The sequence below is a fragment of the Talpa europaea genome (genome assembly GCF_964194135.1).
Source record: "Talpa europaea genome assembly, chromosome: 12".
Taxonomy (NCBI): domain Eukaryota; kingdom Metazoa; phylum Chordata; class Mammalia; order Eulipotyphla; family Talpidae; genus Talpa; species Talpa europaea.
In genome coordinates, this window is record NC_140079.1 from 611,435 (window position 1) to 626,815 (window position 15,381).

At 71.6% G+C, this 15,381-nt stretch overlaps 1 protein-coding gene across 1 annotated transcript in view; it reads left to right on the plus strand.

The window, feature by feature from the left end:
* The window catches only part of FAT3 (FAT atypical cadherin 3), a gene marked incomplete at both ends in the record, with an annotated part of 83,473 nt that extends 68,814 nt beyond the window's left edge, over window positions 1-14,659 (plus strand). The window contains 13 exons of the mRNA XM_084248506.1: window positions 394-531; window positions 1,154-1,297; window positions 2,550-2,747; window positions 4,341-5,139; window positions 8,583-8,717; window positions 9,546-9,703; window positions 10,116-10,575; window positions 10,651-10,804; window positions 10,919-11,548; window positions 12,211-12,320; window positions 13,243-13,302; window positions 13,718-13,753; window positions 14,067-14,659. Coding sequence (XP_084104632.1) covers window positions 394-531; window positions 1,154-1,297; window positions 2,550-2,747; window positions 4,341-5,139; window positions 8,583-8,717; window positions 9,546-9,703; window positions 10,116-10,575; window positions 10,651-10,804; window positions 10,919-11,548; window positions 12,211-12,320; window positions 13,243-13,302; window positions 13,718-13,753; window positions 14,067-14,659 — 3,615 coding nt within the window. The remainder of the gene's footprint in view (window positions 1-393; window positions 532-1,153; window positions 1,298-2,549; window positions 2,748-4,340; window positions 5,140-8,582; window positions 8,718-9,545; window positions 9,704-10,115; window positions 10,576-10,650; window positions 10,805-10,918; window positions 11,549-12,210; window positions 12,321-13,242; window positions 13,303-13,717; window positions 13,754-14,066) is intronic.
* Between the last annotated feature and the right edge of the window lie 722 nt (window positions 14,660-15,381).

A 15,381-nucleotide genomic window follows, 5' to 3' on the forward strand; every position in this document is an offset into this window, starting at 1 on the left:
ACCCCTCCCAGCCGCCCGCAGCCCGCTGGGGCGTGAGTATTTTCGAGGCAGCGTCCACCACCTCCTACTCGTGGAGGCTGCGGCACTGCCACGGTGGGGCAGACTGGGGGCGCCCGTCTGCTGGGGGCGGGGTCCTCCCCGGCGTCCACCTGTGGCCTCTCTGACCCTCTGTGGACGCGGGAGGCCACGGCGGCATCTCTGCCGTCAGTTCTGCCTCTGTCCTCACTGAAGACCGTCAGACGGTCGGCATCGGACGGCCTGCTGTAAAGATGCGCCGAAGGATCGGGCAGCCCTGGGCACGGGGTCCTGCGGGCTCTGCAGCCATCGGCTGGGCCCTGAGAGCGGACCGTGCCCGGCTCTGTCACCCCCGCCCCGTCTGCTCTGCCCTGGCAGCTGCTCGCCGAGGATGCGGACAGCCCGCCCAACGCGCAGATCCGCTTCTCCATTGCGGGTGGTGATCGGGACGAGGAGTTTGCCGTGGATCCTGTCCTGGGACTCGTGAGGGTCAAGAAGAAACTGGACCGGGAGCGGGTAGGCGCCTGGCTCTCCCCGACACCCCTCCCTGGCGTCAGGCCAGTCCCGTGGGGCGGGGCTGGGCGGTGTCTCAGTGCCTCACGCGCCGCACCGGGTGGGGGCTGGACACTGAATGAGTCTGCTGCCCCTGGGGCGGCCAGTGTCTGGCCACAGAGACTTCAGAGAAAAAGCAGAGAGTATGCGCCAGAGGCCCGTGCCCACTTCCACCAGGTCCTGAACCTTGTCTTTTGGAACCAAAAACACGCGTCTGCAGCGTACACTGACTAGAGAAGAAGCGCGTGTCAGCGCTGAGAGCAGAAGGCCCCGGGGCTGTGCCCTCCGGCCTGTGCGACGGCCACTGCTTGGGCATGGCCTGCGCAGGGAGTGGGCTGGGCGGGCCCCCCAGGGGACACTGGACGGTGGCCCGAGTGGGCAGAGGTGCTACTGGCCTCTCTGGGTGGAGACCGGAACGCTCTCAACACCTGCAGGGCACAGGTCAGCCACGGGCGGGACAAGGCCCAAACCTGGCTTGTGGCCGAGGCGGCCTGGCCTGGGGCCCCGAGGGTGCCGGCCAGCTCGAGCCCGTGAGCCCGTCGCCCGGGCAGAGCAGGCTGCCCTCTGACCAGCCCTGACCTGGCAGGTGTCTGGATACTCGCTGCTGGTCCGGGCCGTGGACAGCGGCCTTCCCACCATGTCGGCCACCACCACCGTCAACATCGACATCTCCGACGTGAACGACAATGGGCCGGTGTTCACACCCACCAACTACACGGCCGTGATCCAGGTGAGCCACCCCGGCCTCTTGCCGCCCCACGCTGGACGCTTATGGGCCAGGGCCGGAGCCGCCGCTCACCCACAGTCCCCGGCAGACGCCCCCCAGGAGGGCCGCTCCAGGTCGTGCCCGCACCCTGGCCCCACGGCACAGGGAAGGGGTGGCAGGGCCTGGGAAGCAGTTGTGTCCGCTGCAAACACAGCTCTGCCCCCGGCCCTGGAGGTCAGCCCAAGCCTTCCGCACAGCGCTGACCGCCGGGCCTGCCGTCGGGGGCACCCTCTTCCTGCCTCCGAGTTGATTCTAAAGCTGCCCCAGCTCTTGGCACGGGGCATCTCACCCGCGTGTCCAGAGCTGGAAACCGAAGGGCAGCAGGTGGGCCCAGTGCAGGGTCGCCTCCTGGGCACACAGAGGAGGGGACCCCTCCTCACCTGGGGTCCGGAGACGCTGGAGAACCAGCCGCCGGGTCCACTCTGGCCTCAGGATCAACCCCGAGTTCAGGGGCTTCATGGGCAGAGGGAAGGCAAGTGAACCTGGCCCAGCTGCGAGCATTCCCGCAGCCCCCCGGCCCCCCTCCAGGCCGCTCTCAGCCTCCCCTCCCCGTCTGCCAGCCCCAAACAACGGTTTTCTGCTCCACACTGGACGTGACGCCACGTCCACCAGCCTGACCACGCTGCCCAGCACTGGGCTCCCACACTCCCCTCCAGCCCGCCCCAGTCCAGTCCCGGCTGGGCCCACCCAGTTCCCGCTGTAGCTTCCAGGGGCCTGGTGTCCGAGGCCCGGGATCCCGATCTCGATGACCAGACGGCCACTGAGAGCAGGGACAAACTAAGGGGTGCCAAGGCTGTGTCTCTCTGAGGTCTGTGCTGCATGTCCCCCTCAGACAGCGACCCCCCCAGCGTCTCCGGGTCCCGGGAAGCAGTAGGACGGGCCTGTGTCTCCATGGCAACAACAGGGGCCCAGGGGTCCCGGAGCAGCACCCCCAAGCCAGGGTGCCCCTACCTGTCTCTGCCCCCGAGAAGCGTGGCGGAGCGGGCGTCTCCTCGACGACAGAGTCCTCCACGGCCCCAGCAGAGCTGTGGGCTCGGGCGCCTGGGAATGCTGCAGAGGAATCTGCGCACACCAGGCCCCGGTCTCCGGGACGTCCGCGGCGGAGCCCCAGGGAACACCTGCTGCCCTCGGGACGCCCTGGCCCTGCCTTCCCCCGCGGCCGGGGCCTTGTGAGCGCAACTCAGGTGACAGCGCCCCTTCCTCCGCCCTCCCGCAGGAGAACCAGCCGGTGGGCACCAGTGTGGTGCAGCTGGTGGTGGCCGACAGGGACTCCTTCCACAACGGGCCGCCCTTCTCCTTCGCCATCCTGTCGGGGAACGAGCAGCAGGCCTTCGCCGTGGACCCGCAGGGCACGCTGCGCTCGGCCGTGGTGTTCCGGCAGGCCCAGGCGCCCGAGTTCCTGCTGTGCGTGCAGGTGCGGCCGGCGGGGCTTCAGCTCAGGCTGTTTCACACCCGTAGAAGCCGCCCGGGCGGAGGGGGCCGGGGGCAGGGAGGACGTCCCTGGGGGAGAGCGGCAGTTGCCGCATCCTGGCCGCTGGGTCCCCAGGGCCCGGAGTCCCAGCATCCTCAAGGGAACCCAGCAGGAGCCTGTGGGCAGGCGTGGTGGACTGGCTCGGAGCCATGGCAGGCGCCCCACGGATGCCCAGGCTGAGCTGTCAGCGCCGAGGCCCCCTCCAAGAAGCTGAGGGGCTGTCACGGCCACACCGGCCCCCGGGGCACCCATGTCCTGGGGTGGGGACAGTGCCTGTGCCCTGCATGTGCGGCCCTGCATCCCTCCCGTGTGGCCCCTGCACCATGGCCTGAGGGTCACTGCCCGAGCACGGCTGGCACCTGTCTCGGGTGGAGCCCGCAGAGCGCTGCATGGCCAGCACAGCCTCGCTGGCCCCAGGGAGCAGGTTCCACAGCCCGGATTTGGTAGACACTAGACGGCCTCCTCCCCTGGCCACGTGTCAGTCGGCCTTCACCCAGCATGGGCCTCACCAGCCGGCACCTCCCTGCTCTGCGCCGCCCTCGGGCTTCAGCCTCTGACCCGTCCCTGACTACAGTGCCCACCAGGCCGCGTCCCTCCTCTGACCGCCCTCTAAACCCCAGGCGAGCCCTGGCCTGGCTCTGTATGAATGGAACCTCACTGGGACCCAGACTTTCCTGGCAGCTGCCCCTGGGGGGATGGACAGTGGCTGACCGCAGCCTGGTCGGCCTCACCTGGAGTGTGAGAACGGCTGCCAGTCCCGCCCCGCACGCCCCCTGCCGGCTTCCTGCCCCCGAGCCTGTGCCCCAGGGGGTGTCTGGCTGCTCCTCCAGGTCTGACCTTCCAAGGTCATTTCGCAGACTGAACTCAGCCCTTCTCGGGCACAGGCCTGTCTGTCGCCCTTTGCCTTCCTGGCCTCTTTCTCACCTGACTCCGGTGAGGCTGAGAGGCGGCGACCTCTGCCCCCCACCCCAGCTCACCCTGTCCTGAGACCGGCCAGCTGGCATCCAGGTCTCCTTCCTGACTGTCCGCTCAGCCCCTCTGGTCCCTGGGCCCATCACGGGGGGCAGATGGCCAGTGGGGCGCAGAGAACTGCCCAAAAGCAGCCACAGTCTTGTGTAAGGACTCCAGGGGTCAGCGACGCAGGCGCTTACCCCACCTGGCGCAGAGGCTGGCTGCAGCTCAGGGTGCACCCGGGCTTCCCCAGCGCCCCTCCCCGTCTCATCGGGAGGCCGCCCAACCCCGGGGCGGGGAGGAGGAGAAGGGGCTCCGTGGTTCCCCGGGGGAGCCAGTTTTCACTCTAGACCGTGCCGCCCCAGGAGGTCTCCCAAGGGTATGGAAAGGCCCCGGGGAAGCGCCAGGAATCCCAGACAGACTTCTTGCCGGCCAGGGCCGCGGCACCTGTGTCCTCCTGCCCCCGCCCGCTGTGTCCGCACTGGCCAGCGTGGCAAATCACCCCCACTGGATGCTGGACAGGGCCGGAGGGGCCGTGGGGCCGCCTCGGCTGCCCTCAGCCTGCCTCTCCCCCGGCTGTTTCAGGCCGTGGACTCGGGCCGGCCGCAGCAGGCCTCGCACACCTATGTGCACGTGCGGGTCATCCAGGAGAGCGTGCACAGGCCCACGGCCACGCCCCTGGAGGTCTTCGTCGTGGCCCTGGAGGACGACTTCCCCGGGGGCGTCATTGGCCAGGTCCACGCCGCCGACCAGGACGCCTACGACACGCTCACCTTCACGCTAACGTCGGAGCAGAAGAGCCTGTTCAAGGTGGACAGCCGCGACGGGCGCATCACGGCCCTGGGCGGCCTGGACAGCGGCAAGTACGTGCTGAACGTGTCCGTGAGCGACGGCCGCTTCCAGGTGCCGGTGGGCGTGGTGGTGCACGTGGAGCAGCTGGCGCGCGAGATGCTGCCGCACACGGTCACGCTGCGCCTGGAGGACGTGTCCCCCGAGGACTTCGTGGGGCTGCACCTGCACGGCTTCCGGCGCGCGCTGCGGGCCGCGGTGCTCACGCAGAAGCAGGACAGCCTGCGCATCGCCAGCATCCAGCCCGCGCCCGGCGCACGCCAGCTGGACATGCTGTTCGCCGTGGAGAGGCGCCCCCGCGACTTCTACAAGCCGGCCTACCTGATCCAGAAGCTGTCGGGCGCGCGGCGGCACCTGGAGAGCACGGTGCGCATTGCCGCCATCCTGGAGAAGAACTGCTCGGGGCTGGACTGCCAGGAGCAGCACTGCGAGCAGACGCTGTCGCTGGACTCGCACGCGCTGCTGACCTACAGCACGGCACGCACCAGCTTCGTGTGCCCGCGCTTCCACAGGAGCGCGCGCTGTGCCTGCAACGGTGAGCGCGCCCACGTGCCTCCGGGCGCCCGCCCCCCACCCCCGCTGAGCCCTTGGGGCTCCCTGAGGGAGCAGGGAGGCGCGGGGTGCCAGGACAGCGTGCCCTGAGCCGGCAGCTCCCAGCACACAGGCAGGCGGACACGCGCGCGGAGCCCCAGCAGAGGCGGAGCCCCGAAGCCAGGGAGGCCACTGGGGGCGCTGGGGTGGAGCTGCACCCCGCAGGAGAAGTAGGCTGGGAGCGGGCGGGGAGCGAGAGCCGGCGGACGGGGCCAAGGCCAGGGCAGCTTCAGGGCCTGCGGGCCCCTTGGAGTGGCGGGGAGAGGCCCTGCCCCTGGGCAGTACGGCCAGCTGGAGCAGACCCAGCGTCTCGGCCCGGCCTGCGGCAGGGGGGCAAGGCAGTGTGGGGGGCATGTGGGCTCCGCACCCCACTGAAGGTGCCGGCCGCCGAGGGGTGCCAGACTCCGGACAGCAGCGGGGCAGCGGGGGGCTGTGCACAGGCGGGGGCAGCCGGTCTGCTTGCCTGGAGGACAGGCCCGAGGCCCGGGAGCACCGTGGGGGCGGAGTCTCCTGGGCAGCCGAGGTCAGGCCAGCGCAAGCTGAGTGCCAGAGCCCCGGCCTTTGCTGGCCACCTGCCTGGCCCCGGGAGAGCACAGCTCCTCTGCTGGCCCCTCCGCCGGCCCCTCCCTGACCGGGAGCCGTGAGTTCACTGCCCTCGACTAAGGCGTTGGTACCACCTGAGAGAGCGTGGCTGGGAGGCCTCTGTCCAGGGAGAGGCATTTGCAGAACGTGGCTTTATGTTCTCGGGGAGGGCAGGGCCCTGGCCGCGTCCCTCTGGAAGCTTCTCGGCAGCGCCGGGCGAGCAGGCGCGGCAGAGGAACCTCAGTGCCTCACAGACCGGCGTGTCCCGGCCTCTCTCCGCCTCTCCTGGGTGTCGCTCCACGATGGCCCCACTGTGGCCAGGTGTGGGCCCGGAGCGCGCAGCCCGGGGTACGCCTTCCCCACCAGGCGCCCAGCGCGTGTGGAGTGAGAGCCGCCGCCCTGCCGCCTGGGCCTCCTTGTGGCCAGACTGACGTGCCCAGGCCAGGCCGGCGAGCGGGCTACCAGAGGGACGGCGGGCTCAAGGGCTCGGGGGCCACCCAGCTCGTTAATCCCCGCGCTCCGGGCGCCACCCCAGTGAAAGGCCGCGGGAGCTCTGCCTGGCGTCTGCCGCAGGGGAGTCTGCAGCAGAATCGGGGAGAAGCCAGGGGCAGGGTCGGGTGGGGCGGGGGACAGCCCTCTGTGGATGGCGCAGAGCTTTCGGGGACGTGGGTGCCAGGGGCCCCAGGCCAGGTCCAAGGACTCGCCCGAGCCCACCGGCGGGGCAGGAGGCAGACTGCAGGGCCTCCTGGAGGGGGCGTGGGGGCAGCGCTGCACCCTCGGGACCCCGTCAGGTGCGCACTCCCAGGGAGCCCTGGCTCTGTGGGGTCCGGTTCTCGTCCTGCGCCCCGACTCCTCCCGGAAGCCACGGTGCCGACGCCCTGGGCCTCCTGGGCTGGAGGTGCCCGCCTGGGCTGCTCGCCCCCTTTGAGGGGGCACATCCACACCCCCGGGGAGAGCAGCGCTGGATTCAGCGGGGAAGGGAGGCCCGAGAGGACGGCTACCCGCCTCACCTTCCGCAAGCATGTCCACTCTCTGACCAGCTCCCACCACCTGCTGGGGTGGCCGCCAGAGCGGGGCGTGCAGCCTGCTCCTTGGGCTGGGGTCGCTCCAGCTGCGCTTGGCCCTGACGGCTGCCGAGAGCAGGCCGCGTCCAGACCGCCAGGCAAGGCCGTCTTGCTCACCTAGCAGCCTACTCAGGCCTGGACGACCCGGTGACAGTCCATGAGCTAAACGCCCCCCAGGGCTGGACGGCAGGGCTCGGGGCCACGGGGGCAAGGCCCTGGACGTCCCAGAGGAGCCTGGCTTCCCGCCCAGCATGGGGACGCGGGTGCCCTCACCCCATTTGGCTGCGGGAGCCTGCTCTGTCGTGGCAGCCGCCTCCCCAGGGAGGAGCCACTCTGCCCACATCCATGTCCAGCTGGGGGCGGTCACTCACCACCCGGCCTTCAGGCTCTCTGGAGCCACGAGGGCGCGAAGCGTGGCTGAGTGGACACACAGCAGAGCTGGAGCCCCACTCTGGGCCTTCTGGCAGGGGGACCAGGGGGACCCCAGAGGATGTTCAGAGCCTCAGCAGGCAGACCCCGGCCTGGACGCCTGTTTAGAGGAAAGGAAAAGCAGCCTCTGGGGCCAGCGCTGGCGGCAGCACCGCCGGGCTCGCTCGAATGTCGTTAAACCCAGGACACACCTGTCTCGTCGCCGCTCCTGTGCGCCCGGCGGGATCGCGGGGCCGGCGTGGGGCGGGGTTGGGGCTGGGGGTTGGGACCTGGGTCTGCGTGAGGCCAGCAGAGGAACAGGAGCCGGGGCCGGCTGCCGCCAGCTGCCTTGCAGCTTTTGCTTTAACCCAGGGGTGAAGAGAGCCTGAGCAGCCGGCGGCAGGCTGTTCGGGGGTACCCCCTTTCTCTGTGGTCTTCGCCCACCTAAACTCACCCCCCGGGAGCAGCCTGATTGTGCGTGAAGCATGTCACGCTGGGTGCGGGTCACCCACTGGGGCCTGAGTGCCGCCTCCTCGCGGGTGCTCCCGGGACCTCCCTCCGGGCCTTCTTCTCAGGTGTGAGCCTCAGACAGGCGGAGAGGAGCCTCCCCGTCCCGGGCGCCTGCAGCTGGCAGGGCGCAGCCACCGGGACCAGGACAGGGGCCGGGCGGGGGCGGGCGGGGGGGGCGGGCGGTTAGGACGCAAGGGCCACGCGGCCCAGCACATCAGACCGGTCAGGCTTTTCCTCAGAAATGTCTCCCTCTCCAGAAGCAGCTGCCCCTTGCGACGTCTGCGGCAGAGGCTGAGTCTGGGGGCTCGCGGGCAGACACGGTGGGGAGGGGGGAGGCCACGGCTGTGGGAGCCGCGGGAAGTGTGGAGGCGCGGCCGGGGCAGGCGCCGCTGCGCGCAGGGAGCCCGGCCCCCAGGCAGCCCCGGCCTGACGCAGCCACAGGCCGAGCCCAGAGAAGGCCCCGCAGGGCGAGCTCACCCGCCCTCCCACCCTCCGGCCCAGGGGTCCGGCCCGTCTCCGTGATGAACCTGCCTCTGCGGGTGGGGGGGTCCCCCCAGGGACGCTCATTCTGACAGGACTCTGGAGAAGCTTTTCCTGGAGGGGCCTCAGCCCCCCTCCCTGAACCGCACACTCTTCTAAGCCACATCAGTCCACCCTGAGTTTCGGGGGGCATTCCAGTCCTCGCCGCGCCCGCTCTGGGAAGCCCTGCAGCTTCCCCGGCCCTGGTCAGGGGGCAACTCCCGCTGCAGCTTCGGCCCGGAGCAGCTCCGTGGCTGGCCACGCCCTGCCCCCTTCGCACTGACCGTGGCTCTCTCTGTGGCAGGAGGACTGTGTCCGGGCGCCGACGACCCCTGCGTGGAGAAGCCGTGTCCGGGAGACATGCAGTGCGTGGGCTACGAGGCCAGCCCGCGGCCGTTCCTGTGCCAGTGTCCCCCGGGGAAGCTCGGCGAGTGCTCAGGTGCGGACGGGGTCCACGCCTCGCCTGAGTCAGGATGCTGGCCCCGACAGCACAGGTCCACTCGACTTCCTCCCAGTGGGCCCCAGCGAGAGCCTGGCTGCTGGGGAGGTGTGCCGGGCGCTGCCAGGACAGGGACTGCGCTCCCGGGGCCGGTCGTGGTGAGGCTGCCACGTCAGGGAGAGCAGGGGCCACTGCTCGGGTCGCGGATCCAGCTCCCTGGCCCGCTCTGGGGCTGCCATGGCCACATGAAGCCACAGCGCGGAGCAGAGGCCACTCGGGGGGCTGAGCCACCAGTCCGGAGCCCCTGGCGCAGGCGGGTCCCGGAACGCAGAGGCAGCCGTGGCCCCAGAGGGGACTCCGTGTGTGGGATGTCTCCACCCGCGACCCTGACGGCCCCGTCTCAGTGCTTCCCGGGCCCGCGCCCGCGAGGGGCTGTCCTGGGGCTCGGCAGCCGGCCTCGGAGGAGGAAGCGAGGGTGGCTCTGACAGGGCTCTCAGCGCGAATCAGAGACGGTCGTGCCCGCCGCTGGCCCAGCTCTCTGCTGAGCTTCGGGGCCCAGGCACCCGGCCCAGGGTCCTGACCGCGGCAGCCAGGGCGCTCCCGTTGCAGGCGCCCGGACGCAGCTGCGGGGAGGGGAGGGTCCCGCTGGCGGCCCCGGCTCAGCCTGAGCCCAGAGCTGGCCACGCGCACATCCCGGCCGCCGACCCCTTCCCACACGCAGGCCTGGTCCGCCGCCTCGCCCCCCACGACCCCCGCCGCCCCGCCTGGCGCGTGGCTGCCCCCACAGCGGGTGTTTGCAGCCGCCCGTCCTCTCCCCGGCCCCTTCAGGACACTCGTCGCTCAGCTTCGCGGGCAACAGCTACATCAAGTACCGGCTCTCGGAGGACAGCAGGGAGGAGGCCTTCCGGCTGGCGCTGCGGCTGCGCACCCTGCAGGGCTCCGGGGTCGTCATGCACACGCGCGCCGGCCCCTGCCTCACCCTCAAGGTAACAGGCGCTGGGGCCCTGTGTCCGGCACGTGGAGGGGTGGAGGGGTCCCAACCCGGGGCAGCGGCCCGTGTGTGCACCTCCCTCGGGGCTGGCCGGGGCCCACGGCACAGCCCTTGGGCCTCACGCCTGTGCCCCACCACCCTGTTGGAGACCCGGCCAGAGAAGATTCCGCATGGCCCACGCAGGGTTGTCTCCAGCCCCAGAAACCCCCCAGCTTCGTGCTCAGCCCCCAGCACCTGTCGCCGTGAAAGCACACTGCACGCGGCTCTGGGGCGCACCCCACCTGGAGGTGGACCTGAGCCGCTGCCCTGCTCCCCCGTCACCCCTGCCGGCCAAGAGGAGGTGCCCCGGGCGGGCCGGGCGGGCCAGGACCCTGCGCGGGCGCCTGACGTGGCGTGCCCCTCCGCAGATCGTGGACGGCAAGCTGTGGTTCCAGCTGGACTGCGGCACGGGCCCGGGCATCCTGGGCATCTCGGGCCGCGCGGTCAACGACGGCAGCTGGCACTGGGTGTCCCTGGAGCTCAACCGCAACTCCACCAGCCTGTCCCTGGACGACAGCTACGTGGAGCGCCGCCGCGCGCCCCTCTACTTCCAGAAGCTGCGCGCTGACACGGCCGTGTACTTCGGGGCGCAGGTGCAGGTGGGCGGCGCGGCGGAGGCGCAGGCCGCACCGGTGCTGAGCGGCTTCCAGGGTTGCCTGGACGCCGTGGTGCTCAACGGCCACGAGCTGCCGCTGCAGAACAAGCGCAGCAGCTTCGCCGAGGTGGTGGGCCTGACCGAGCTCCGGCTGGGCTGCGTGCTCTACCCCGACGCCTGCGCGCGCGGCCCATGCCAGCACGGGGGCAGCTGCAGCGGCCTGCCGTCGGGAGGTGAGTGGCCCCTGCACAGGCCGGTGGGGGGGGCGGGGGGGATGACCCACAGGGCTCACGGGCCACCCTCCCTAGGCTACCAGTGCGCCTGCCTCTCCCACTTCACCGGGAGGAACTGCGAGGCGGAGGTCACGGCCTGCTTCCCCAACCCATGCCGCAACGGCGGCTCCTGCCACGCGGCGGGCGGCGCCTTCACCTGCAGCTGCGGCGCGGGCCTCACGGGCCTCAGGTAAGGGCCACGGCTACACGGGAGGCAGTGCTGGGGGCGCTGGTGCCTGGCGGTGGCCTGGGTGTGGGGCACAGGGACGCCCCTCCCCGCGCTGAGCACACGTGTCCGCCGCAGGTGCGAGGACGACGTGGACGAGTGCGCGCGCGAGGAGTGCGAGAACGGGGGCGCCTGCGTGAACGTGTTCGGTTCCTTCGCCTGCAACTGCACGCGTGGCTTCGTGGGCCCACGCTGCGCGCTGCGGCCAGTGCTCGTGCCCGACATCCGGGCCGGCCAGGCCTACGTGGGCAAGGAGGAGCTGGTGGGCCTCGCCACGGTGCTGCTGGTCATCCTGGTGCTGGTGGCGGTGTTCGCCGCCTTCCGCAGGAAGGTCTTCCGCAAGCACTACTCGCGCAACAACATCGCGCTGGTGCGGGACCCCGCGGCCGCCGCGCTGCTGCGCAAGACCAACGGCGCAGCCTTCCGCGGCCTGCGCGCCGGGGAGCCCCCGCAGGTGCCCGTGCGCCCCATGGCCTACACGCCCTGCTTCCAGAGCGACTCCAGGGGCAACCTGGACAAGGCCGCCGACGCGCTGGGGGCCGAGCACCAGGAGATGACCACCTTCCACCCCGAGTCGCCACGCATCCTGCCGGCGCGCCGCGGCGTGGTGGTGTGCAGCGTGGCGCCCAACCTGCCCACCGTGTCGCCCTGCCGCTCGGACTGCGACTCCATCCGCAAGGGCGGCTGGGACGCGGGCCCCGACAGTGAGTGGGGCGCACGGAGGGGCTGGGGAGACAGCCAAGTCCCTGGCCTACGGACCTTCTCCTGGAGTGTGCCCCGCAAAAGCCCGGCTTGGGGAAAGCTAAACCCCGGAGCGGGGGTGGGGCCCGTGCCGGCTGCAGGCGCCCAAGCGCACTCGGTCCCCACACCCGGGCTGTGCCCTGGGCGGTCGGGAGGAGAGTGGTCTGGTCCAGGCAGACGCCTACAGGAGCGGGGGGGTGGGGGGTGGCGTGTTGGGGATCCCAGCTGAGGAGGGGAGCTGGTGCTGCAGGGCAGCTGGGCAGCAGCGAGGGCAGAGGCCAAAGCCAGCTCTGACTGATGACCGAGACCAGCCCCAGATGCGCAGGAGGGCGGGCAGCCGGGCGTCTTCCCGTGGGCCCTCCTGCGGGGTCCGCCGGCAGGAAGGCTGGCTGGGAGATCTGGGAGAGGCGCCCGGAGGCGGGAGGCAGGTCTGGGCTCTGTTGCTGAGGCCCTGAGCGTCCATCCGGGAGTCTCCGCTCAAAGCTCGCGGGGCCGAGGGCGCCGATGGGGGTCGCCGGGTCCAGAACCGTACAGCGAGGTTACTCCTGGCAGCAACGTGCCTGGGGCCAGGCCAGGAGGGCCCCAGTGACCGGGCTACTCTGCTCTATCCCTGCAGTCCACCAGGACAGAGGGGCCGAGGACCCCGGGGACGGGACGTGCTTCTCAGGCAGCAACAAGGGCAGCAGCTCGGAAGTGCAGTCCCTGAGCTCTTTCCAGTCGGACTCGGGAGATGACAACGGTGAGGCCGGGCCTGGGCTCCCGTCCTGGGGGGGGGGGGGGGGGCGTGGCGGGCCAGGGTGGTCAGTGTAGCCTGTGATGCCACAGGGGCCGGCTCCGCCCCGGGACACAACACGACGGCGGGCGCCTCTCCACCTCCGCTCTGCGTGCACACCCCCCCAGAGCCTGATCCCCGCGGCCCCTCCATGCAACTGCCCCCCACAGCACTCTGGCCCCTGGCGTGCGCCTGCGTCGTGCACCGTGGCTGCAGGCAGCTCCCGGGGACAATGGCCACACGCCTGCCCCGTGTGCAGGCCTGCCTCCCTCCCACCGCAGGAGAGGCCGGAGCGTTTGCCCTCCAGGCAGCCCCTACGGCTGCCCGTGCGCCCCGCTTAGCTCCTCTTTCCCGGAGGGCGTGCCCGGCCGCCCCACGAGCAGGAGTGTCCATTTCTCGCGGACGAGTGCCAAGCCCAGAGGCCCCCAGAGCCCCAAGGCGGCGTGTGGACAGCCCGGCCGTCCAGCGGTCTTGTGAGGCTGAGGCCGCTGTGCCAGGAGCGGGCTGGCGGGGCTCCGTGGGCGGGAGGTCAGGGGCTGCAGAGGCCCTGCCCACAGCAGGCACTGTCCCGCGCGGCAGGGGGTGTTCTCCCCCAAGCCTCGGCCCCTGAGAAGCTCAGTGTCTCAAAGAACGTCCCCGACATTCCGGCAGAACGGTGCCCAGCTGTCTGCCCAGCGAGCCTTTCTGGAGGACCGGCCGGCGTTGCTGCTGTTGAGGGCTCGGGGCCGGAGACCCCGCCTGCCCAGTGTCCCTGCGAGGCCGTGGGGGCTGCGGTGCTGCGGCCGCGCCATGGCGTGGGGTGGGGGGGCGGCGGCTGAGAGCCGCTGTGGGCGCCACGTGTCACTCACCTGACCTGTCCTCTCCTCCCGCCTTCTCTTCCGGCCACAAGCCTCCATAGTGACTGTCATTCAGCTTGTCAGCAATGTCGTTGACACTATAGAGGACAAAGGTACTTGCTCCCCCCATGGCCTCCACGGAGGGTCCCGGGGTGCCAGCGTGTGGCTTAGTGTGGGGTGGACGCGGCCAGCGGCGGGCACAGGCAGCCTCCGGGGCCCTGCATGCTGCTCCGGGCGGGCGGCCTGCACGGCGGGCTCTTCTGAAAATCCGCCGAGAAACGCCCGTCCCACTGGCGGCGGGGAGCGTGGAATCCGCCTCTCGTGGGCTCCTGAGCGGCTGGTCCAAGGGGCGGGCCCCGGACGTGGGGCTGCAGCCTGCGGGCTGACCGCCTTCCGGCCACGGTCCCCGCGGCTCTGGAGGCCGGGCCCGGGGCGGGCGGCTGCCGCCTGCCATCCTCCGGCACGGCCGGGGTTCTTGCCCTGCCCGCGGCCCCCGTCAGCCTCGCCTCTCGCTTTGTGTCTGAACAGTGTCCATCGTGGATCAAGGACAGAACTACAACCGAGGTGACCGGCAGGCAGGCCCAGAGTAGCGTTCTGCTTGCTCCTTTTGTGGCCCCCCCAGCTGCTCTCCTCTGGGCTGTGCATGTGCCGCGTCTCACGGCTCTCCCCCCCCCCCCCCCCCGCCCCAGGGCCTCCCCGCGCATGTGGCCCACAAGCTCCGCATGTGGCGAGTGGCCTGAGGGGGGCGGGGAGGGGCCTGGGGTGGCCAGCGGAGTGTGAGGTCACGGCCCCAGGCGCCACCTTGCCGGGGAAGCCAGCGCCTGGGCTGCAGGGTCGGCTGCTGGCCGCCCCGGTCACTGTGCTCCCCGCCCCGCAGCCTACCACTGGGACACGTCGGACTGGATGCCGGGGGCCCGCCTGCCGGACATCGAGGAGGCGCCGCACTACGAGGGCCCCGAGGGGACGCCGGCGGCCGGGGCGGCGCGGGAGCTGGACAGCGAGTACTACCTGGGCGGCTACGACGTGGACAGTGAGTACCCGCCGCCGCCCGAGGAGGACTTCCTGAGCCAGGACCAGCTGCCGCCGCCGCTGCCCAGGGACGGCCCCGACCAGGACGAGGCCCTGGCCCTGGCCAGGCCGCTGAGCCCGGGCTGCCGCCGCCGGCCACACTTCCACCCCAGCCAGTACCTGCCGCCCCACCCCTGCCCCCACGACGCCCCCGACCCCACCACCTGCCCCTTCAGCACGTTCGCAGGGAGTCTGCCCAGGGCCCCGGAGCCGGCCGCCCCCCCCAGCGGCGACCCCCTGTCCTTGCACAACCCCAGAGGCGCCTGGGCCCCGGACGTGTCCGCCGGGTCCTCCAGCTGCGGCCTGGACGGGCCCGGGCTGGCCGTGGGTGACAGTGGGGGAGGGGGCGAGCCCGGCTGCCACCTGCCCTTCCTGGAGACGCAGCACCAGACCCAGGTGTGAGGTCAGCCCGGGAGGCGAGGGGCAGGGCCGGGGTGGAGGGAGGACGGCGGCCCCGCGGGACTCAGGGGCCCCTGTCCAGGCAGGCCGCCCGGAGACGGGCCTGCGGCTGCGGCAAGCCACGCGTGCTCTGGCGGACGCTCTGCCTCGCCCCGGCGGGGCCCGCGCAGCCCGGCGGCCGGCCCCGTGTGGTCACTCCCAGCCGGCGAGGGGGCCGTGAAGACAGTCGCTGCGATTGGGGAAAGTTAGTCTTTTAGGCAAAAGAAAAGAGAAACACGTATCGTGGAACGAGAGGATTGGCCGAAGCCTCTAAAACCCTCGTGTCAAGCGGCCGCCGCTGTCCAGGTGGGGCGGGGCGGGGCGGGGCGGCGTCTGGCTCACCGTCCCCTCTGGGCGCTCTCAGGGCCGGGGTGGGCGCTGCTGGACCCTGAGGAAGGCGCCGAGGGAGAGCCGGGCGGCGGCTCGGGTCTCTGCGGGGCTGCGCACTTGGTCCTGGCGGCCACAGCCCGGTGGGGCTGCAGCGGCCGCCCTTGCGCCGGGCGCCGGGGACGGGAGGGCCGGCCTGGCCACGGCGCCGCGGGTGGGGGCTCTGGTGTCGCCGGGACTCGCTCCCTGGAGGAAGCCGGGTCTGCTGGACGCCTTCCGCCCGATCCCCGCCAGCCTCGCCGGCGCGGAGCCGTTCGTGTTGTCCCAGCCGGCAGCGCCGTCGTTGCAATGCGGTTTTG